The sequence below is a fragment of the Phocoena phocoena genome, chromosome 13 (genome assembly GCF_963924675.1).
Source record: "Phocoena phocoena chromosome 13, mPhoPho1.1, whole genome shotgun sequence".
Lineage (NCBI taxonomy): Eukaryota > Metazoa > Chordata > Mammalia > Artiodactyla > Phocoenidae > Phocoena > Phocoena phocoena.
In genome coordinates, this window is record NC_089231.1 from 84,014,603 (window position 1) to 84,039,704 (window position 25,102).

Consider the following 25,102-nt stretch of genomic DNA (forward strand, 5'->3'; position numbering starts at 1 on the left):
CTCTGGAGCTGTGACGTGGGGTCTCCTGGCCCCCTGCTCCCAGGTAAATGTGAATGGAGACAGGTATGAGAGCCTGTCCTCAACTTCAGTGCCCCTGTCCCGGTCTCACGACGGTGCTACCTAAGAAAGTCTTCCCCCCACCCCACACTTGCCTGGTCAGTGGTCAGTGAATTGGAGGAGGATCTGATGGGAGTGTGTAAATGTGAGATAAAATGTCTTGGTTGTACCTGTTTGTGGTTTAGCTTTGTATTTAAAAAAAAAAAAAGGAAATAAACTTGAAAATTATTTGTCATCATAAAAATGAAATGAAAATTAAAATATTTATTGCCAGGCGAGGCTACGTGTGTCATTCTGGTTTTTTGTGTTTTTTGTTTGTTTTTTACAAGGCAGAGGCAGAAAAAAGGTTGCATTTTTTGGGTTTTGTATTGCTTTTTGTTTCGGCCACACTGCACGGCTTGTGGGATCTTAGTTCCCCAACCAGGGATTGAACCCTGGCCCTCGGCAGTGAGAGCACGGAGTCCTAACCACTGGACTGCCAGGGAATTCCCATTTTATTTTACAAAGGGCTACGCACCAGTGTGAATCAGTTTTGGTGACTGTCCTCCTAGGGGACAGTCTCTTCGTTTTTATCATGGGGGGCGGTCAGAGGTTGCTTGTGGAGATTAAAAGTTAAACATGTTGCCCCCTTAGAACAATGCCTGGCAAGTAGCATACATTTTAGCTGTTGTAACTGTCATTGTTGTTTCTAACGTGCTAGAGTTGATTCTCAGGTAGGCGTCTCAGTGGTGCTGGAAGTCGTCCTGTCCCCCGCCCCACCGCCAGCCCAGATCGCCATCCCCACCGCACACGCCACCAACCGCCCCTGAGAGGCTTAGTTCCCCCAGCCCCAGGCACTAGAGGCAGGTTGGGACGGTGGGTAGAGTCCTTGGTTTACAGGTGGAAGATCCATTCCCAGCATCGATCGGCTCTAAGCATTTGTCAGCTGTCACCCTGAACAAATCACTTACCCTCTGAAATTTGTCCATCAGGTTCAGAACAGCCTCTGCCCACCTGCCTTGCAGGGGTTTCCACAGGATTCAGTCGTCACGTATTACTACCTCCTCACGTTGGAGGGGAAGTGTGGCCTGGTGGCCAAGTGCTCGGCCCTGGAACAGAACCTCAGGTTCCAGCCACTTAGCAGCTGTGTAACCTTGGGCGGGTTACCTAACCGCCCTGCGTGCCACCTTCCTCCCCGGTGACACGAAGATGACACTGGTGCTTGTGTCGGGGTGATGGTGAGGACTGGATGAGTTTAAGACATAAAAAGTACTTGCGCATAGATGATCCTCAGTAATCAATGTTAGCTATTATTAGGATGAAAATTTTGGGTGGTTTTCTATCATTCCCTGTTTACAAGTGCCCAGGACTGATAGATATTGCCTCTAAGCCTGCTCCTCCTGGGGCTGGGTTTGGAGTTGGAAGCCTGCAGTGTGGGAGCGGCCGTGTCTCTGCTGTCTGTGGTCACACTGGGCCCGGCTCCAAGAACTCAGCTTCTGGCGCTCCTGCGGCCACACCCCAGCATCTGCAGTTCTGAAGTCAGGATGCTTGGGTTCGTTTCCGAAGTCAGCTCTCTCCTCCAAGGTGCAGAAATCCTCCTCCCTCCCTGCTGTTAAGAGGGCAGCAACCAGTCAGGGCTGCAGCGTTAACAGGAATCAGGACCCCCCCGATCTAAGATGCTGCTGAGATGGCATTCTGGATCAGACATTTGAACACTGCCGACTCTTCTTGGGAGGCAGAGTGGTCTTGGCCTTGGCACCTGGGTTCAAGTCCCACTTTTATCACTTTCCAGCTGGGGCCTTAGACAAGCCCCTTAGCCCCACTGTGCTGGCACGTGCTTGGGTGAACCACGGGCATAATAGTAACGCCCATCCCATAGGGATAAGGTGAGGCAACATACATAGGTGTACAGGATGAGGTGAGGCAACATACATAGGTGTACAGGATGAGGTGAGGCAACATACATAGGTGTACAGGATGAGGTGAGGCAACATACATAGGTGTACAGGATGAGGTGAGGCAACATACATAGGTGTACAGGATGAGGTGAGGCAACATACATAGGTGTACAGGATGAGGTGAGGCAACATACATAGGTGTACAGGATGAGGTGAGGCAACATACATAGGTGTACAGGATGAGGTGAGGCAACATACATAGGTGTACAGGATGAGGTGAGGCAACATACATAGGTGTACAGGATGAGGTGAGGCAACATACATAGGTGTACAGGATGAGGTGAGGCAACATACATAGGTGTACAGGATGAGGTGAGGCAACATACATAGGTGTACAGGATGAGGTGAGGCAACATACATAGGTGTGGGTAAGGCATACAGTAAACTGTACTCATTACTAATATTTGCACTTTTTGGAGAATCAGGGTACACAGAGCGTCACAGATAAGAACCGAGGCCTTAGGATCAGACCTCCGTGTGCGTTCTGGGCAGTCACTTCCCAGCTACGTGACCTCGTGTGAAGTACTCTAACCTCTCGGGGTCTTGGTTTCCAAATCTGTAAACTGGACGATTAGTATTAGTCCCCGTCTCCTCAGATGTTATAGGAATAAATGAGATAATCCGGGCGGCAGGGAAACGCGTTCAGTAAGCCAGTGTTATTCACTAAGAAGGCAGGCTCATAGGGTGAGTTCAGCAGGCTCGTTAGTTTCTTTGCAAAGTACAGTCTCCCGCTATCTACAGACTGTATTTCATTGATTCCTAAATGCACTTATTTTTTCCCACATTTTAACATGGCTGAAATCAGGATGAGCCTTAAAATCCATAGCTTCTTAATGTTATAATTTGTAGCATTTTTCCTGTCATAGCAACACACTAATGGTGCCTCACTTAGATTCAATGAGATGTATGTGCACCATGTATATATATATGTATGTAGGTATACATACGTTATATATGTATATATACGTGTGTGTGTGTGTGTGTATTTGACTCTTGAACGATGCAGGGAGTTATGGACACCCACCCTCTCCACAGTCGAAAAATCTGCACACAGCTTATAGTCAGCCCTCCATATTCGAGTTTCCTCCGTATACGCAGACTCAACCAAGTGCAGGTCGTGCAGTGCTACAGTGTTTACTATTGAAAAAAGATCTGTGTGTGAGTGGACCTTCGCAGTTCAATCTGTTATTCAAGGGTCAACTGTGTACAGTTCACAGATTTGGAAACCAAGACTCCAAAAAGCTGAAGTAACTTACACAAGGTCACGTAACTCTAAGAGGCCACTCTAAAACACGGGAAGTGTAAAAGTCATTTTACTTTAATAAAAAAATCATGTAAAGAAAGTCACGTTAGCAAAACCAAATAGTCACCAAATATCAGTGAAGTCATCACTGCAAAGTCCATACCAGCTTGTCCTGCATCCTGTTCTCCCCACCCCGATTTGGGCCGGTGTATTTCGCAGCTACGCGGTGAAGACCTGGGTCGTTTGTGAGCCCTGAGAAGCAGAAAGCACATCCGCACGCTGGGGGCCTCTTGGGGGGTTGAAGTGGGGCTGCAGGTGGCCCCGTTTCGCTTTCCTTCTGCTTTCTCGGTTTCTTTGTGCCGCTTCACTCGCCCTGGCCCAGCCTTCGGGGGTGTTCAATTCTGCAGTCGGGGAGGAAACCTCATCCGTTCCTCCTCAGACGGCTTTGAGGGGAAACAAAGGAGCAAGTGCAGTGGGTACGCACTGGCACTGAGAGATGATTTTTGAAGTCGTCTTCTGAGAACTGAGCCATGGTCCCAGATCTATGTCTGCTTCCCCGATCGGAAAGAGAACCTGGGTGGAGAAAGAGAGGGGTCAGAGGAAACAGACCGAGTTCTGAAGTGGGAGGTGCAGAACCTCCTGCAAAATCTGTAAGCAGCTCCTGCAGGCCATTTCCTTGGGGCTCATTATGGGACAGGCACTGTTCCAGGGCTTTCCATCTACTAGCTCATTTCAAACTCATAACAACATGAGGAGGTGAGTACAATCAATACCCCCATTTTATAGATGAGCAAACTGAGGTTATGGGAGGTGAAGTAACAGGCCCAAGGTCACACAGCATATCTTGGAACCACTGGGACTTGGGCCCAGAGCCCACATAACTACTGTGCTAGACTGACAGATGGAGTCTGGAACCTTTTTTTTTTTTAATTTCTGATTTTAAGTGGTTTTTATTGTAGAGGAAGTGGTAACTTCTCAATGGTACCTACAATTATAAAATAGATATTTGCAATGAATAAAGAGTAACACGTAAGTTCTTGGATATAACAGACAAAACATATAAAGATATCCCCTGAGGCATGAGTAACAAACTTTCAGTCCCCCTCATGCAAAGTTTTGAAAAGGAAGAATGACATCTGGGGGCTTCCCTGGTGGCGCAGTGGATAAGAATCTGCCCGCCAACGCAGGGGACACAGGTTCTATCCCTGATCCGGAAAGATTCCACATGCCTCGGAGCAACTAAGCCTGTGCGCCACAACTACTGAGCCCGCGTGCCACAGCTACTGAAGCCTGCGCGCCTAGAGCCCGTGCTCCGCAACAAGAGCAGCCACCGCAATGAGAAGCCCACACACCGCAACGAAGAGTAGCCCCCGCTCACCGCAACTAGAGAAAAGCCCGCGCTGCAACGAAGAGCCAGTGCAGCCAAAAATAAATAAAAATTTAAAAACGGAATGACATCTGGGGTTGATCAAAGTACAGTGACACAAAGTACAGTGTCAATGCTATTTCCAGTTGTAGGAAAGATGGCTGGTGGGCTGAAAAGTCAGTGATGGGGATACGGGCTCTTGCTTCCAGTCAAAGACAAACCTCTTGAGCACAGCTAGCAGCTCTGCCAGCAACAGCAGGACGAGCCCTTGACTCACATGCGATATAGGCGTGAGGGCTCAGCCGCCCGCACCCTGAGCCTGTGCATACCCCGCCAACCCCACTTCCCTGTCTCAGGAAACGTCATTCAAGCCAGCAACCGGGAGTTGTTCTCAACTCGTCTCCCCTCAGCCCACCTGCTGTATTTTAGTCACCACGCCCCAGCTATGTTCTGATCCCCCCACTTCTCATCTCCTCCACTGCCACCCGCAGGCCAAGCCACCAGGAGGAGCATAACAGCCTCCCCTCCCACAATCCACTCACGGGGCCGCCAGAATGACCGCGTCACTGTGCAGAGCTCAGTCACTCCTCAGCTTAAACCCTTGCATGGCTCCCCACTGTCCTCAGGACGAAGACAAAAATCCTTCTCAGCATGACCTACTTCTTCGGAGAGTCGTTCATTCATTCATTCACTCATTCATTCCATTAGCTCAGTAATCTCGTCTGACATGAATTTGTGGTCTCACGCTCTTTAAACCTGTGTCCTCAGGCTGGCTTACAAACATTGTATTTTTGCCGTATCAGGCTCAAACTCCAATTAAGTAACCCAAAGAACTCCCCTAGAAGAGGCAGAAAGAAACCAGTAGCTTATGGGGACTTCCCTGGTGGTCCGGTGGTTAAGAATCCGCCTTCTGATGCAGGGGACACGGGTTCGATCCCTGGTCAGGGAACTAAGATCCCACATGCCGTGGGGCAACTAAGCCCGCGTGTGTCGCAACCACTGAGCATGCGGGCCACAGCCAGAGAGAAGCCCATGCACCTCAGCAGAGGATCTCGCGTGCTGCAAAAAGATCCCGGACACCGCAACTAGGGCCGACACAGCCAAAAATAAAATAAATAAATAAATATTAAAAGAAAGAAGGAAAGAAACTTATGGGTAGCTTATGGGTCTGGAAGTCTTGTTTACAGTGAGATCCTCAGCCAATGAATGTCCCACATAAACACCTTCAGATCTGACACCTGCTGTAGGGTGGAGATGCTCTTTCATTCATTATCTTACCTTAGGAGACCCTTTCTTGGGGAAGAAACACTCCCACTGGCCCTACTTGTCCCCTCAACCCTTCTTCACAAAGCAGCCAGAGTGACCTTCTTATAGGTGACTATGGACATGTCACTCCCCATCTTCAAACCTTCCAAGGTCTTTCCGAAGCACTTAGAATGAAACCTAAAGTCGTCACCGGGATCCACTCGGCCCCGAATGACCCACTCCCTCCCCTTCTCCAACCTCACCTCCCTTCTCTTTGCCGCTCCAGCCACCATGATCTCTGTTGCACAAGCTCTCTCCAGCCTCTGGCCTTTACACCTGCTGTTCCCTCTGCCAGGAAGGCAGGGGAAACTCAGGTCATTATGGCCTTCCAGGGCTCAGCTTGAATGTTGCCTTTCCATAGACGTCTTCCGGGACTCCCCAAATCTAAAGTAGCTCCCTATCGGGAACTTCCTGGCTGTCCAGTGGTTAGGACTCCATGCTTTCACTGCCTGCCCAGGGCCCGGATTCGATCCCTGTTTGGGGAACTAAGATCCCATAAGTCGCATGGCGCGGCCAAAAAATAACTTAAAAAAAAAAAGCAGCTCCTGATCAACCTCTCTCTCAGCACCCTATTTAATGGTCTTCAGCACAGGTAGGACCATCTGAAGCTGTCCCGTTAGGACATTTCCTGACCGGTTCACTCTCTGCCTCCCCTGCTGGAACGTAAGCGCCATGAGGGCAGGGAATCCGTCTTGCTCACTGTATCCCCAGCACCTAGATCAGTGCCTGGCACATGGTAGGCTCTCAGTAAGTATTTGTTGGAAGAGTAAGTAAATGTGGTTTCAGGTGGTCTTGTCTGATAACGCTGTTTCATGCAGCCATTCAAGAAAGCCTGGTAGGGCTTCCCTGGTGGTGCAGTGGTTGGGAGTCCGCCTGCCGATGCAGGGGACACGGGTTCGTGCCCCGGTCCGGGAAGATCCCACATGCTGCGGAGCGGCTGGACCCGTGAGCCATGGCCGCTGAGCCTGCGCGTAATACTTAACTGAACTAAGTAGACACGCACTCTGTGGGCTGTTTGCCCCCGCAGAAGCATCTCCTCTCTTCTCTAGCCTGAGGCTCCAGGAGGCTGAGCTCTGTGGGGGATCTCAACAAGCTCCCTTGTCCTCTAGCTTCCGGCTGGGCTCAGCCAATGGGAAGCACCTGCAGGCGCAGGGAGGGTGGGAGGAGAGAGAGATGAGGGCATTCACTCCCTGCTCTGTCCCTGCCAGGCTTTGTTTCACTAGTTGCTGTGTGCTCCTCTTCTGAAGGCCACATGCCTGTATGACCCTCCCCCCGCCCCTCTGCTGCCCGCCCCAGGATGCTTCTCCATGCTTCTCCATCCCGCATCTCTGTTCCCACGTCTGTAAAATGTCCCTTCTTTAAATCTTTTCAGTCACTCCTTTTGTGTGAGCCTTTGTTGATAAGCAAGAACCCTGGATGATAGGCCCCACGGCCCTGCAATATCACTCCTGGGTATATATCCCTGGGAAATTCACACTCAGGTCCAGGAGAGGACATGAAGAAGCATGGAGATATTCACTGCAGCACTGTCCACAGTGGGGGAGGCAAACTGCGATCCCATTGCTGGGGTCAGAAACAAGTTGGATGTCTACGCTGCTATATGGACAGCTCTTAAAAACTGCTTAATGTCCATCCACAGGTGAATGGATAAATCGAATGTGGTCTATACATACCATGGAATATCACTGGGCCTTAAAGATGAAAGAAATTCTGACACATGGTACAACATGGATGAACCTGAAGACATTATGCTAATCACATGAGCCAGTCATGAAAGGACAAATACTGCATGTCTCCACGTATATGAGGTCCCAAGGGTAGTCAGATTCATAGAGACCGAAAATAGAGTGGTGGGTGCCAGGGGCTGGAGGAGGGGAACAGAAGAGTTAATGGTTAATGGGGACAGAGTTTCGGGACGGGATGACGAAACAGTTCTGGAAATGGATAGTGGTGGTGGATGCACAGGATCTTAATGCATTTAATGTGACTGAATTGTACACTTAAAAGTGATTAAAATGTTCTCACAGACAGAGAAAACAATCTTATGGTGAGCAAAGGGGAAGTGGCGGGGAGGGATAAATTAGGAGTTTGGGATTAATAGATACAAACTACTGTATATAAAATAGATAAACAACAAGGACCTACTGTTCAGCACAGGGAACTATATTCAATATCTTGTAATAACCTATAATGGAAAATAATCTGAAAAAGAATATATATATATGTATAACTGAATCATTTTGCTGTATACCCGAAACTAATACATTATAAATCAACTGTACTACAACTTCTTTATTATTATTATTATTTTTTTTTTTTGGCTGCGCCACACGGCATACAGGATCTTAGTTCCCCGACCAGGGATCAAACCCGCAGCCCCTGCATTGGAAGTGTGGAGTCTTAACCACTGGACCACCAGGGAAGTCCAACTATACTTCAATTTTTAAAAAAATAATTAAGGGCTTCCCTGGTGGCACAGTGGTTGTGAGTCCGCCTGCCGATGCAGGGGACGCGGGTTCGTGCCCCAGTCCGGGAGGATCCCACGTGCTGCGGAGCAGCTGGGCCTGTGAGCCATGGCCGCTGGGCCTGCGTGTCCGGAGCCTGTGCTCCGCAACAGGAGAGGCCACAACGGTGAGGGGCCCGCGTACTGCAAAAAAAAAAAAAAATTAAAATGGTAAATTTTATGTTAGGTATGATTAAAATAAAAAATACTAAAAAAAAAAAAAAAAAAAGATCATTCAAACGCAGTTCTCAAAGCCCAAGGCATCTGACCATATATCGGCTAAAGCTATGCTGTCCAATACAGCGGCCACATGCCTTTTGAGCCCTTGAAACATAACAAGTCTTTTTTTTTCTAAATTAATTAATTAATTTTATTTATTTTTGGCTGCGTTGGGTCTTCATTGCCGTTCACGGGCTTTCTCTAGTTGCGGTGAGCAGGGGCTACTCTCTGTTGCGGTGCACAGGCTTCTCATTGCGGTGGCTTCTCTTGCTGTGGAGCACGGGCTCTAGGGTGCGCGGGCTTCAGTAGTTGTGGCGCACGGGCTTAGCTGCTCCGCGGCATATGGGATCTTCCCAGACCAGGGCTCGAACCCGTGCCCCCTGCATTGGCAGGTGGATTCTTAAGCACTGTGCCGCCAGAGAAGCCCCATAACGAGTCTTTAACTGAAATGTGCTGTCAGTGTAAAATACACATCAGATTTCAAGGGCTTACTATTTAAAAAAAAGAATGTAAAATATCTCATTAATAATGTTTTATAGTGATCACACGTTGAAATGATAATATTTTGGATGTGTTGGGTTAGTAAAATATATTATTAAAATTTTAAAAAGAGTTCTTGAGGGAATTCCCTGGCAGTCCAGTGGTTAGGACTCTGCGCTTCCACTGCAAGGGACACGGGTTCCATCCCTGGTCGGGGTACTAAGATCCCGCATGCCACGGTGCAGCCAAAAACTTTTTAAATATATATTTCTTTTTCTAAAAAAAAAGAGTGCCTGATAAAAAAGAAAACAACAACAACAGTGTTTAGTGAAGAAAAAAAAACAATACGAGGAAACAGAATGAAGTGTTAAACAGAATATTAGTTACTATTGAAAATACATCCGCAAAAGACAATATACAATTTTTAGAACATGGTAAATAAATACCCATAGGAGACTGGCTGAGGGGGAGGGGAGCTGGGAAGCAGAATGGGAATGGGGGATGGGGATAAAGAGGGAACAAATAAAACCAAGAAGGAAGGGGTCTTACACTCACAGCGAGGTGCATTGTGCCATGAGCTGAGACTCACTAACGCAACCCTATGTTCCTGAGATCCAAAAACAGAAAAATAAACTTTTCTCCTCTCTCTTGAAACAAAGGCATCTTAATTAAACCTGTCCTGGAAGGTAACTCAGAATCTCTGATCCCTCAAAATTATTTCCCTGTGAAGTTAGTCCACGAAGTCCTTGCAAAATAGGTCACTGCAGCACCCCCAGCTTGAGCACCACACCTGGTGCACAATATAGACTCAGTGAGGGTTTGTTGACTGACTAATGACCGAATGAATGGAAGAAAACGAGGTCCCCTCAGCCCTCCCTGAGAAGCAGGAATAATGGAGCAAGAGCCAGATGGCGGCCTAAGACTTGATACAGCCTGCGATGGTGGGTCGTTTGGATCGTACAGTCTTTATTTTTAATCTTAAATTATTTGCCGGCATTTGGAAATCAGATTCCATGAACAAATCCGGCTTCTCGGCTTCACTCAAGAAGTGGAAGCTCTAGTAACATGTTATTCCTAGGCCAGACAGAACTGAGGGGCAACTGTCCCCTACCCCACCCCACAGCCCCATCACTCATCCACATTAAGTGCTTGGCCCCCCGTAGGCTTTCTAGTTTGATCGAGGCTGTTTCTCACTTTTGATCCAAAAGACCAGGAGCTGATAAACTGTCACCAGGCAGGACATTCTCAAAGCAACCAAGGCAAACCAGCTGCTCCCTTCAGCCTGGGGTGGAGGAAAGGTGTGCCTAATTGTACTGACATCTGTAGACAGAAAAGGCACATCTCAAGGTGTGGTCCAAGGGTTCCCCACATCAGAACTGTCTGGGAATTTAGTAAAAATCCAGATTTCTGGGCCTCATCCTAGAACCAATGACTTGATATCTGAGAATCTGAATTTTAACTAGTGTCCCACACTCTATGGTTTGAGGCACAGCAACCAAAGAAACAAGGGATTAACAATGGTGCGTGAACACGAGGGGGTATTCAGAGGACACTGCATTATGGGTCCCAGCGTTGGGAGACCCAGGGTCCTCCAAAGTTGGTGATGAACTAGCCCCCTTAAACTCCAATCATTATTGTTACTGTGTTTTTCTTGTGGTTGTAATATTATTATTATTTGTTTATTGTTATTATATCATAGGGAGGCAGTAGAGCGTAGAATCTGGATTTCCTTGGGTTCAAATCCTGACTTCACTGTTTACTATCTGTGTGACCTTGGGTACGTAACTTTACTTCTTGGTCTTTACTTCCCCATCTGTAAGTTGGGGATTGTAATAGTTCCTACCTCATAGGGTCACTGTGAAGAGTCAATGAATTAATATATGTTAAGTGCTTACGCTACTGCCTGGCAGATATTATAATACACCGGCAATGAGTTTTCATATCAGCTGCAAGACCACCACCAGGAGAGCAGGACCTCCCCTTCTCACCCCCACTCCTTCCTTTAGTGATTATTTAGTGGCAACAGGGGGCAGCCAGGTGACTTACAGCTTCCTTATGATTGTCTCCTCCTTGTTACTGCTGGCATTGCTGGCCCTAGTAACCAGAGCATCTTTTTCTCTTCTTCCTCCTGGGCCTTCTCTTGCTGGGATCAGGCCACTAGGAAAAAGGAGACAAATAAGTGGGTTTTTTTGTTTGTTTGTTTGTTTAAAATGTTGGGGTTAGGAGTTTATTAATTTATTTAATTTATTTTTGCTGTGTTGGGTCTTCGTTTCTGTGCGAGGGCTTTCTCCAGTTGTGGCAAGCGGGGGCCACTCTTCATCACGGTGCGCAGGCCTCTCACCATCGCGGCCTCTCCCGTTGCGGAGCACAGGCTCCAGACGCGCAGGCTCAGCAATTGTGGCTCACGGGCCTACTTGCTCCGCGGCATGTGGGATCTTCCCAGACCAGGGCTCGAACCCGTGTCCCCTGCATCGGCAGGCAGACTCTCAACCACTGCGCCACCAGGGAAGCCCCCAAGTGGGTTGTTTTATTGCAGATCTCTTATCTGTGCAGCTCTGAAAGTGAAGGTGCTTAATAATTTTTATTATATTAATAATATTATCATTGAAATGCTACAGTTAGACATTCTGACTCAGATGATTAGAATCTTCCTTCCGCCTTTCCACTGTTGACACCTCTTCTTTCTTTCCCTTGGCTAATTCCATTGGCTGGTACTTTAAGCTTCTCCAATTGCTAGAAATATAACCATGTATAAATCCTCTAACTTAACCTCTGGTTTCCTAATTAGTAAAATAAGGATAATGAAAATACCTAATTCCTAGGATTGAGGGATTAAGCGAGATAATAAATGGAATTCATTCATTCATTCAACAAATATTATTAAGCTACAAATTGTACCAATGTATATAGATATAGCAATTAACAAAATAGATAAAATACCTTCTCTCATGCAATTTATATCCCATTGGGAAAGGAAACAGTCAAGAAACAAATAAATAAGTAAAATTTAAAAATATATAGTAAGTCAGATGGTGATAAGGGCTAGATTGATATTGATCAATAAGATATTTAGGTCAGGTGACCCAGAGAGGGCCAGAGTACTTCCCTGGATTTGATGTACAGAAGTTGGAAGAAGGCTATTCTCTCTCACTTGCTGATTGCCAGCAGCCATGCTTCCTAAGATTCAGAGAAGGACTGTCTTTAATACAAAATAATAAGGCCAATAAAGAGAAGCAAAGAGGAAAGAAAGAGGCACACAGTCCCTGATTCCAACACTGAGGCCTTAGTTGCAGTGTTTTCTTTATTTCTGAGACCAGTTCCAGGATCCTTCCCAGCTATGTGACAGATAAAACTCCCTTTTGTGCTTAAGCTAGTTTGAATTGGATCTCTGTCACCTGCAACCAAAAGAAGCCTGACCACAGTGAAGCATTTAAATGTCTGACCCAGGGACTTCCTTGGTGGTCCAGTGGTTAAGAATCCGCCTTCCATAGGACTTCCCTGGTGGCGGAGTGGTTAAGAATCTGCCTGCCAATGCAGGGGACACGGGTTCAAGCCCTGGTCCGGGAAGATCCCACATGCCGTGGATCAACCAAGCCCCTGCACCACAACCACTGAGCCTGCACTCTGGAGCCCGCAAGCCACAACTACTGAGCCCCCGTGCCACAGTTACTGAAGCTCAGGCACCTGGAGCCCGTGCTCCACAAGAGAAGCCACCGCAATGAGAAGCCTGTGCACTGCAATGAAGAGTAGCCCCTGCTCGCCGCAACGAGAGAAAGCCCGCATGCAGCAACAAAGATCCAACACAGCCATAGATAAATAAATAAATAAATAATTTTTAAAATATTAAAAAATTAAAAAATGGTCTGCCTTCCAATGCAGGGGATGCAGGTTCGATCCCTGGTCAGGGAACTAAGATCCCACATGCCGTGGGGCAACTAAGCCAGGGCGCCACAACTAGAGAGCCCACGTGCTGCAACTAAGACCTGATGCAGCCACATAAATAAATAAATATTAAAAAAAAAAAAGTCTGACCCAGTAAGCTCATTAGATCCACTTAGGTATTTTGTTGTAGTACCTACTGGTAAATTTATGTCCATGCTATAGGCATCAATTTTCCCCTTACTACAGACTGAATTCATATGTTGAAGCCCTAACCCTTAATGTTATGGTATTTGAAGATGGGACCTTTGGAAGACAATTAGGTTTACATGAGGTCATGAGGGTGGGCCCTCATGATGGGATTAGTGCCCTTGTAAGAAGAGACACCAGACGGCTTGCTCTCTCATTCTCCCCACCATTTGAGGACACAGCAAGAAGGCAGCTGTCTACAAGCCAGGAAGAACCAGAACCAACCATACTGGCACCTTGACCTTGGACTTCTAGCCTCCAGAACTGTGAGAAAAAAAATTTCTATTGTTTAAGCCACCCAGTCTCTGGTGTTTTGTTATGGCAACTTGAGCTGACTGAGATACCCCTTTAGGTATGAATGTCAGATAGCAGAATTTACCCCTCTCTCTCTTTCTTTGCAAAGAGTAGGCTCTTATTACTTAATATTATTTCTATTTTTATTATATATATTTATTATAATAATATTCATATGAGAATCATCTAAAAATTACCTTTTCCCACTATCTACCATTACATAACACCCTAAAACTTAGTGATTTAAAACTATGATGATTTATGACTTCTCATGATGGCTCTGTTTCTTATGGTTCATTTGGTGGTTCTCCTGATGGTCTAGTTTGGGGTTCTCAACTGGCTGCATTCAGTTGGTGGATCAGCTGGGGGCTGGATGCAGCTGGGGCTGTCATATGGGGCACCTTGGTTCTTCTTCATGTGACCTCTCCATGTGACTACCTTGAGCTTCCTCGTAGCATGGTGGTCTCAAGGCAGCAATCTGAGAGCACAAACATGGAAGCTGCTAGGCCTTTTAGAGCCTTAACCTAGGAAGCCAAACAGCATCACTTCCACCACATTCGATTGGTCAGAGCAAGTCATAGGGCCGTCCAGATTCAAGGGGACGGAAAATAGACTCTACCTCTACTCCGATGAGAGGAGTGGAAAAATCTCATTGGAAAAGGAATGCAGGTGGACTTCCCTTGTGGCACAGTGGTTAAGAATCCGCCTGCCAATGTAGGGAACACAGGTTCGAGCCCTGGTCCGGGAAGATCCCACATGCCGCGGAGCTACTAAGCCTGTGCACCACAACTATTGAGCCAGCGCTCTAGAGCTTGTGCGCCACAGCTGCTGAGCCCATGTGCCGCAACTACTGAAGCCCACGTGCCTAGAGCCCGTGCTCCGCAACAAGAGAAGCCACCGCAATGAGAAGCCCGCGCACCGCAATGAAGTAGCCCCAGCTCACTGCAACTAGAGAAAGCCCACGCGCAGCAACGAAGACCCAATGCAGCCAAAAATAAAATTAAGTAAATAAATAAATTAATTAATTAAAAAAAAAAAGGAATGCAGGATGGGAAAAACTGTTGTGACCATCTTTGGAAAAAGTCGAGCGTATCTGCTTTCAGTTAAAACTATCATTAGTATGAGCTTCAGCCTCCAAATTGATGCAGTTGCTAAGAGAACACCTCAGTTGACATGCTGGTTTCTCCAGAATATATAACACAGGAGACTAAACAGAATCCTGCTGTCTGTCTATTGGCCTGTACCAGACGGGAAGTGCACATCTGCTGTTCTCTGGGAATTCAAAACTGGAACTAACGTGTGTTGCGTTATTCACTAGCAAGCTGCTCATGGCATCAGCAGTCTAAGAGTTCCTCTTTTTAATTAACCGTGTCTGGAGTACTTATTAAATGAGATGAAGACAGGTCTTTCCATTAACAGCGTTCCAACCTCAGCAGAAGGAAGACAATTAAATTCCTGTTGGCAGAACTCAGCTCTTTTGGATTTAGCTTCCTAGGACATTTTTACTTTGATGCTCTCTTAATGATGCCACATGGAATGAATTTAAGGAACAATATCATTGGGGCTTTGTTTTGTTTTGAATTAGAGTATTTCCTTACTTCCAAACTTTCCGAGTCCAAATGTGGCATGATAATTAAAAGTTCAGGCTCTAATGTCAGGCTGTCTGACGCCATGTCTCAAGGTTGCCACCACCAGCCCTGGGACTTCAAGCAGGTACTTGACCTCTCTGACCCTTAGATCATCTTGGGGATGACATTACCCTAACTCATAGGCTTGCTGTGAACACTAATTGAGATGATGCTCGGGATACACTTCGCACATGGTAAGCATTGGTAAATATTAGTTGGCACTACATTTTGTTTGTTTTGGTTTTTACTTTTTGGCGGCACCCTGAGGTATGTGGGATCTTAGTTCCCCCACCAGGGATCGAACCTGCGCCCCCTGCATTGGGAGCTCGAAGTCTTAACCACTGGACCATCAGGGAAGTCCTGGCACCATGTTTTTATTCTCTTGATCTTTCCTTCTCCTGCCTCTAAGGAAACCTGCTTTGTTTAACTCAGTGTTTCCCAGAATTATTCAACCACAGAGCTCCTTTTTGCCGCGCTGTGTGGCTTGTGGGAACTCAGTTCCCCGACCAGGGATTGAACCCGGGCCACAGCAGTGAAAGCGCCGAATCCTAGCCACTGGACCACCAGGGAACTCCCTAGAGCTCCCTTTTCAAGAAATACCTCCATAAAGTAAACTATTTGGGGAAACATGGTGCAGAAGGATAAAGTGAAGTCCAAACCTGCTATGTCAACAGCTTCCTTATTTCCTCTCTTGCTTGTCCTACAGTTCCTCCTCTACCCAGTATTATTGTGATCTTTTCTAACTTGTAATTTTTATACAATTTCAAACTTAGAGAAAAGGTGTAATACTAGTACAAAAACTTCCCATATATCTAGCCAGATCCCTCAAATGCTTATCCGTGTATCTATCTACCTACCCATCCATCCATCCATCCACCTATCCACCTACCCATCCACCCATGCAACCATCTTCTCCCTGAACCACTTGAGAGTAAACTGGAGACAAGAATCTTACCCCCTCACTCCTAAATGCTTAAGTGTCTTTCCAAAGAACAAGGACATTCTCTCACATAACCAAGTCATTCAGTTATCAAAATCACCACATTGATCTTTTAAAATAGTAAATCAGACTGTGTCATTCCCTTAAGATTTCCCAAAATCTTCTCATTACGCTTACAATAAAACTAGAGCTCCTGGGCTTCCCTGGTGGTGCAGTGGTTAAGAATCTGCCTGCCAATGCAAGGGACATAGGTTTGAACCCTGGCCTGGGAAGATCCCATATCCATGGAGCAACTAAGCCCATGCGCCACAACTACTGAGCCTGAGCTCTAGAGACCGCAAGCCACAACTACTGAAGCCCGCGTGCCTAGAGCCCGTGCTCCACAACAAGAGAAGCCACAACAATGAGAAGCCCACGCACTGCAATGAAGACCCAACACAGCCAAAAATAAATAAATAAATAAATTTATTTTTTAAAAAACCCCAAAACTAGAGCTCCTTCCTGTGTCCAAAAAGGCCACCCCTCGGTCTCTTCTGGACCATCCTCTACCTCACATTCCAAGTTCCACCATGGTGGGCCTCTTAAATTGGCCAAATGGGTTCCTACCTCAGGGCCTTTGCACTTCTTGTTCTACTTTTATGCAACCAAATCTTTACATGGTTGGCTTCTTCTTGTCATTCACCTCACGGGGGTCTTCCCTGACCACCCAGTCTAAAGCAGGGCCCCCCCAGCACTCTGCTCTCTGTCATGTCACCTTGATCTACATTCTCTTCAGCACTCACCACCATTATCCTGTGTGTTCATTGCAGGCCTTCTGGCTGATTGCCTGTCTTCCCCCTAGACTAGCACGGACTTTCTGTTTTGTTCCTGCTCTACCCCCAGTGCCAGGAATAGTGTCTGGCATATAGTGGGTCTTCAATAAGTAGATTGGATGAACATAAGAACAGATATGTAATATATCAAGGAATTCTAGGCAGTGTCTTGCTCTGCGGTGTAGGAGCCCCAGGCAGCACAGCCCACCTCTTATAGCACTGCAGCTCTTCCTGCACCACCAGCAGCTGCGACTTGAGTTTGTTGCGCTCCTGAAGCACGTCTCTCAGCTCCTGTAGAGTAAAGCGTGGTCGGTTGGGATCTTTCAGGTCAACCACCATTTTGTCTGGTCCCAGGTTCACCTGTAAGAAAAGATATCACTTATACAGTTTCCCTCATGAGGATGGACTGTCCATCCCAGAAAGGAAAGTTCTCTTGTTCTGTTACTACTCCCAGGGACCCGATGAGATGAGACGTTGCCTGTTGGAAGTGTTTGGTTGATGGTAAAGAGGCAAGAATTCCAAGTACCACTCTCCAAGAAAGGAGCCAGTGCTCCTTGGAGAATAGCTGAGTCCAGGGCTGGAACAGGGAAAGTCCAAGTTGAGTCTGGAACATTCCATTGTGTAAGGGATGGAGACAGATCAAAAGGACACAGTTTGAAGGCACTCCTACTGGCCAAACTGAACGACTTGAGTATCCGCGTGAATAGTAACAGGAATGGATAATAACCCATCAAATAAAAACAGGATTCAGGAATCCATACTTAAAATTTTTAATTTAGGGAATTCCCTGGTGGTCCAGTGGTTAGGACTCCAAGCTTCCACTGAGAGGGGCATGGGTTCAATCCCTGGTCGGGGAACTAAGATCCCACATGCTGAGTGGCGTGGCCAAAAAAATAAAATAAATAAAAATTTAAATTAATTAACTAATTAATGGGGATGTAATGGCTAATCTTATGTGTCAACTTGACTGGGCTAAGGGATGCCCAGACAGCTGGTTAACCCATTATTTCTGGGTGTGTCTGTGAAGGTGTTTCTGGAAGAGATTAGTATTTGACTTGGTGACCTGAGTACAGCAGAGGCTCCTCCCCAGTGTGGGTGGGCTTCATCCAATCCATTGAGGGCCTGAATAGAACAAAAAGGTGGAGAGAGGGTGAATTTACTCCCTGCTTGAGCAGGACATCCTTATTCTCCTGCCCTTGGACAGTGCACATCAACCCTCCTGGTTCTTGGGCTTTTGGACCTAGACCAGGACTTATACCATCAGCCCCCTGACACAAGCCTTCTGACTTGGACTGAATTACACCACCGGCTTTCCTTATTCTACAGCTTGCAGTCAGCAGATTGTGGGTCTTCTCGGCCTCCATAACCACGTGAGCCGATTCCTATAATAAATATTCTCATCTGTGTCTATACCTACATCTATATCACCTATTGTTTTATTTCTCTGGAGAACTCGGACTAATACCAGAAAGGAGGAGGGGGATCTGTACTTTACAGAAGAATGCCAATTAATAAGTGTAGAAGATGATAGAGTCAGAAAATCATTCTTTTGCAACCAACGCAGTAATAATTGATCCAGGCAAGACTAATGAATGGACCTAAAACTTTTGGGTGAAAGTTTGTTGGGGAACAGGATATTTCACAGTTTCAAAGTACTTTCCCATAGGTTACTTATGCATTACAAAGGGAATAAAGACACCCTTACAGTGCAGAAATCTTGCAGACACCACCTTAACCAAGTGATAGAAGTTACTATTGCCAATAATGACAAACTGAATCAGGTGCCTCCTGATATGAGGCACCGAGAAGGACACAGCATCACTTAAGTGGTGTCCCTACTAAACATGTATAACTTGAATCTAACCATGAGGAGACATCAGAATCAGAACAAGCCCAAGTTGAAGGACATTCTACAGACTAACTGATATACAATCTTCAAAAAATGTCAAGGTCATGGAAGACAAGGAAAAGCTGAGGAACTGTTCCAGACTAAAGCTGACTAAAGAGATATGTCCTAAAGGTACCGTATAACCCTGCATTGGATCTTGCATCAGAAAAAAAAATGCGATAAAGGATATTATTATGAATTTTGAATAGGGATGGCATATTAGATCTTAGTATTCTACCAACTTTTCCCCCGAATTCAATTATTTATTGTGGTTATGTAGCAATATGTCTTAGGAGATACACACTGAAGTATTTAGTATTTAGGGTGAAAGATCCTAATCTTTTACTAACTCTGCAGCTAACATAATGTCTGAAGATTCTGAGCGAATAAATAATATATAGACATAAATATTTGTTAAATATGAGTACATATGTGCATATATACATGTATGTATATGTGTGTATATAATACTTCAGTGTGTATCTCTTAAGACATACTATACACACACACAAACACATACATACATACACCTGAATATAACACCTGAATTGAGGTGAAAGATATACAAGTGTTCATTGTACTTATCTTGCAACTCTTCCATAGGTTTGACATTTTTTCAAACTAAAGTTAAAATAAAACAAATATTTGAAAACAACCTAAATGTCCATTAGCAGAAGTCTAGTTAAACAAACTAAGGCACAACCACACTCTGGAATATTCTACAGTTGGTAAAGAGAATAAACCACACTATAAAGAGAAATGCAATAGTGACCACATTCCTACTCTCGGATTGATAAACATCAGCGTGTTTGAAAACATACTGTGTTGTAAAAGCTGTGGGGAAACCGGTTCCTTCACTGATTGCAGAGGGAGCCAATCTCTTTAACCCCTTTGGAGTGCAACTTGACAATACTTATTAAACCCTCCAATGTGGGGGACTTCTCTGGTGGCGCAGTGGTTGAGAATCTGCCTGCCAATGCAAGGGACACGGGTTCGAGCGCTGGTCCGGGAAGATCCCACGTGCCGCGGAGCAACTGAGCCTGTGCGCCACAGCTACTGAGCCTGCGCTGTAGAGCCCGCGAGCTGCAACTGTTGAAACCCACACACCTAGAGCCCGTGCTCCGCAACAAGAGAAGCCACCACAATAAGAAGCCCGAGCTCTTTGGTCTCAGCGGCAGAAGCGAAATGACGAACGGAACGTCCTCGTTTGGAAAGCCTCGGAATAAGACGCACACGTTGTGCCGCCGCTGTGGCTCTAAGGCCTACCACCTTCAGAAGTCGACCTGTGGTAAATATGGCTACCCTGCCAAGCGGAAGAGGAAGTATAACTGGAGTGCTAAAGCTAAAAGACGAAATACCACCGGGACTGGTCGAATGAGGCACCTAGAAATTGTATACCGCCGATTCAGGCATGGATTCCGTGAAGGAGCAACACCTAAACCCAAGAGGGCAGCTGTTGCAGCATCCAGTTCATCTTAAGGATTTCAATCATTAGTCACGCAATAAATGTTCTGGTTTTGAAAAAAAATTAAAAAAATAAGAAGCCCGTGCACCACAACGAAGAGTAGCCCCCACTGGCCGCAACTAGAGAAAGCCCGCGCACAGCAATGAAGACCCAATGCAGCCATTAATTAATTAATTAAAAAAAAAAACTTCCAATGTGGCTTTCCTTTGACCCAGTGAATCCACTTCCCCTAGATACCGAGGGGGCCAACTGCTATAGGTCAGAGTAATTCGCTGTTGCATGGGGTCGGAGCAAACGATTGGAACATGAAGGTCTTTTGATAGGAAACTGGTTAAAGCAGAGATTCTGAACCTTTTTTTTGTGTGTGCCGTGGACCCTTACGGCAGCCTGGTAAAGCCCACATGGATTCCATCTCAAAATACTGATTTTAAATGTATAAAAGGCATTGAATTACAAGAAAACCAACTAAGATAACACACTCATCAAAATCTTCTAAAAATAAATCTGTCATTCCTAGACCTGCTTCTTTATTAAATAACACGATGTAGCCACAGGTCTAATAAGATACAGAAGGAAAACAAAGTTTTGAGATCTGCACTACACTGTAATGGGATATGAAAACATCTGTGATTTCCATTGGTGATTGTCACAGGTACTGCTAATATTACTGTGGTTTGTTGTCTATAGTCATAATTGAAGAAAGTGTTATATTTCAGATGGAGGTTGGTGAAAATAAAAATACCATTTCTTCTCATGCAAGTTCATAGATTTTGCGGATTAGAATCATGGTCCTCTTGGGGGTTTCAAAAACTCCAAGTTAAGAACCCTCATGTTGAGCACTTGATAACACTGTCCAGTGGAAGTTTTCAAAAGCCATTAAAAGGTGAGGAAGCGCTTTATATTCTGATTTAGTACAACTTTCATGCCATGTTAAGTGAAAATAAGCAAGAGGCAGGACGGGGTATATATTATAATACCATTTGTGTGAATAACGGAAAAATATATTCATATCTGCTTGTGTTTGCACAAAGTATCTCTGGATACTTTAAGAAACTGATCATTTTAATTTCTTCTAGGGAGGGGAAGTGGTGGCTAGGGGTGGAGAGAGATGGGGAGGGAGCTTTTCCAAGGCAAACACTTTTGTAACACTTGAATTTTGAACTTAAATTTTTAAAAAAGAAAGGAAACAAACTATTCTCATACCCATTGTGATGGCTACTGTAATCAAACAAACAAGTCAGAAAGTAAGTGTTGGCAAGGATGTGGAAAAATTGGAACTCTTGTGCATTGCTGGTAGGAATGTAAAATGGTGTGGTCACTATGAAAAACTGAATGGCAGATCCTTTAAAAATTAAAAATAGAATTATCATGTGATGCAGCAATTCCACTTTTGGGTATATACCCCAAAGTCTTGAAAGCAGGGACTTAAAGAGAGATTTATGGATCCACGTTCATAGCAACATTCTTCACACAAATCAAGAGGTGGAAGCAACCCAAGCGTCCATCAACAGACGGATAAACAAACTGTGGTGGATCCCATACAATGGAATATTATTCAGCCTTAGAAAGGAAGGAAATTCTGACACATGCCACAACATGGAAGAACCTTGAGGACATTAAGTGAAATAAGCCAGTGGCAAAAGGACAAAGATTATCCGACTCTACTTATATGAAGTACCTAGAATAGGTAAATCCATATAGACAGAAAGTAGAACAGTAGTTACCAGAGGCTTGAGGGAGCGGGGGCATTTGGAGTTAGTGTTTAGTGGGTACAGAGTTTCAGTTTCGCAAGACAGGAGTTTTAGAGAGGATGGTGGTGATGGTTGCATAATAATGGCTGTGAATGTACTTAAGGCCACTGAACTCTGCACTTAAAAAGATGGTAACTTTTATGTCTACCGCAACTAAAAATGGTAACTAAAAAAAACAAGTAAGAAAAAAAACAACACTAGGGCATATTTTTATAAACTGCTAGTGACACTAAATATTCATTTTCTCTGCCTTTTGCCCCACCCCTGTTCTTAAGACTACAGTTTGGGAGGAAAACGTGCCAGCTCATCCGCTGGCTGACAAGCTTGTCCGCTATGCCCCAGACAGGAAATGACCCGGCCCCCGTGCAGACCACACTGTTCATGGTCCATGATGGGGCTTTCTGCATATCCTTGTACCTGGAGCTGGAGGTGACAGGAAAAGAGCACAGAATGTGAGCTGAGGGATCTTAGGCAAGTCATTTAACTGTTCTTGAATCTCAAAAGTCAGGCTACTAATCATGACACTCAACCATCTCATACGACGGATACTAAAGAAGAACCTTATCTACAAATATAATTGTCACCGTGAGCAATGAGTAGGTGAAATAAAAGAGTACCAAGGAAGCTACCGGAAACCTTCACTCTTCCCTATGAGTTTCAGCCACCCAGTTCCTGCTGTCCTTTCATGGCATACTTCTGTTTGTAATCCTGTGGTCTAGTTTTGGAGGTCTGTGTGTCTTGCCTCTCCCACTAGATGTGAAGCTCCGTGAAGGCAGGGACCTTGTCTAATTTAGTGCCATAGCTCCAGAGCCCACACAGTGCAGTCACTCATCAAATGTTACTACAAGAAAGGTCATAGGTCTGTATTTTATTACAGTGTGGTTATGACTAGCATCTCTGAGCTCAAATCCTGCCTCCACCTCTTACTTGTTAAGTCCTCAGGCAAATTACTTAACTGTTCTATGCCTCCATTTCTGTAAAATGGGAATAATAATAGTATGAGGATTAAATGAGATAATCCCCTTGGGGCAGTTTTTTTTTTTTTTAACTGTAGCTGGAAATTCACTAGTGAGTCATGATATTAATTCAGTGAGTTGCAAAATAATTTTTAAATTCATAAAAATAGAATAGGAAAGTATGACTGTACATCATGTTTAGTAAGGGAGAGTTAGGGTAAATTGTTGAACTTCTGTTTCATCAATACTGGATATCAACGTAAAATGTAATTTTGTAAAATGGGGGTATAACATATATACAGAAAAATGCACTAATCTTGAGTTTATAGCTTGACAATTTTTACCATATGTGTACACCCATGTAACCACACCTGGATTAATTCTCTATAAATGTACCTCCTGCCCCCACCATTCTCCCATCCCAGGGCTACCATCAACCTGTCTTCTATAAGTAAAGATTAGTTTGCCTGTTCTTGAATTCCACGTGCAGAATGCTCTCTTTTGTACCTGGCTTCTGTCTCTCAATGTAGTATCTGCAGGATTCATCCATACAGTTGTGTGTATCACTACTCTGCTCTTTTTCATTGTTGTGTAGTATTCCATCATATGAATGTACCACAATTTAAAAAATTGATTCCTCTTTTCCATTTGGATTGTTTCCAGTTTGACACAATTATGAATAAAGCTGCTCTGAATATTCTTTTTTTTTTTTTTTTTTCGGTACGCGGGCCTCCCACTGCCGTGGCCTCCCCTGCTGCGGAGCACAGGCTCCGGACAGGCAGGCCCAGCGGCCATGGCTCACGGGCCCAGCCGCTCCGCGGCACACGGGGCCCTCCCGGACAGGGGCACGAACCCGCGTCTCCTGCATCGGCAGGCGGACTCTCAACCACTGCCCCACCAGGGAAGCCCTCTTTTTTTTTTTAATTAATTAATTAAATTTTGGCTGAGTTGGGTCTTTGTTGCTGTGTGCGGGCTTTCTCTAGTTGCGCTGAGTGAGGGCTACTACTTTTCATTGCGGTGCGCGGGCTTCTCATTGCGGTGTCTTCTCTTGTTGCGGAGCTCTAGGCGTGTGGGCTTCAGTAGTTGTGGCGCACGGGCTTAGTTGCTCCGTGGCATGTGGGATCTTCCCGGACCAGGGCTCGAATCCGTGTTCCCTGCATTGGCAGGCAGATTCTTAATCACTGCGCCACCAGGGAAGCCCTGAATATTCTTATATGTATCTTTTTGTGGTCATAAGTACTAATTTCTCTTTAGTTAAAAAGTATTTCTTACTCTAGGTCAAAGTTTCTCAAAGTGTGAAACCTGGACCAAGAGAATCAGCATCATCTTGGAACTTGTGAGAAATGCAGATTCTCAGGTCCCATTGCAGACCTACTGAGTCAGAAACTCTGCAGCTGGGGCCGGGCAATCTGTGTTTTAACGAACACTCAAGGCTAAAGCTTGAGAACCACTGCTCAAGGTCCTGGTCAAAAATGCTGGAAGCCGCTGCTTTAGAACACACTCGGCACAGGGGCCAGCACCGAGCAAGTGCTCGATTAATGTTAACCATCTTAACCCTTCTAATCTGAGGACTGCATACTCGTAGTGATTTGTTTTGAGGGGCTTGGATGTTCAAGAGAAGAAAGCGTCCCCCCTGCCAGTGGCCGCTCCCCGCACTCACCTCCCTGCCGGCCGTCGAGCTCTCTCTCCGCAGCCCCTCCACCTCCTTCCGGAGGTTGTCCCGCTCCATTCTTAGCTCCTCCATCGTCAGGCTGCCCTCATTCACCAGCGTCTCCAGCATCTCCAGGACGCGGACGATCTTGAACTGCAGCTGTGTCACCCGGGGGTCGCTGCCCAGGGCCATCAGCTCGCGGCCCATCACGTAGGAGATGTCATATACGTCCTCGGCGGTCAGCTGGAAGGGGCTCTTGCCCAGGGCCCCCTCGGGCCCAGCCTCGTCCCCCTCCTCCTCTTCCTCCTCTCGCAAAGGGGGCTCCTCCATGGCCGCCCAGACCCCTGCAGCCTCCGGAGCTGCTGCTTTCTCGGAGTCTCCGAACGTCCAGCTTCCTCCCGGCACGGAAAACTTTCCGCGGGTCAGTGGACCCTGCCTGTTCAGGGTGGGGCAGGAGCAGCCAATCAGCGCAGCCGAGG

The 25,102-nt window shown here is 45.9% G+C and overlaps 1 protein-coding gene and 1 pseudogene across 1 annotated transcript; one reads left to right on the plus strand and one right to left on the minus strand.

Annotated features, from left to right (window-relative positions):
- Positions 1 to 3,572: 3,572 nt before the first annotated feature.
- Positions 3,573 to 24,981, minus strand: RILPL2 (Rab interacting lysosomal protein like 2). Its single transcript, XM_065890446.1, has 4 exons — positions 24,633 to 24,981; positions 17,121 to 17,272; positions 11,157 to 11,267; positions 3,573 to 3,810 (listed from the first exon to the last, which is right to left on the minus strand). The coding sequence occupies exons 1-4, from the start codon at positions 24,951 to 24,953 to the stop codon at positions 3,780 to 3,782; spliced, it is 615 nt and encodes a 204-aa protein (XP_065746518.1). The 5' UTR covers positions 24,954 to 24,981; the 3' UTR covers positions 3,573 to 3,779.
- On the plus strand, positions 19,986 to 20,279 carry LOC136133186 (large ribosomal subunit protein eL37 pseudogene; annotated as a pseudogene).
- Positions 24,982 to 25,102: the final 121 nt, after the last annotated feature.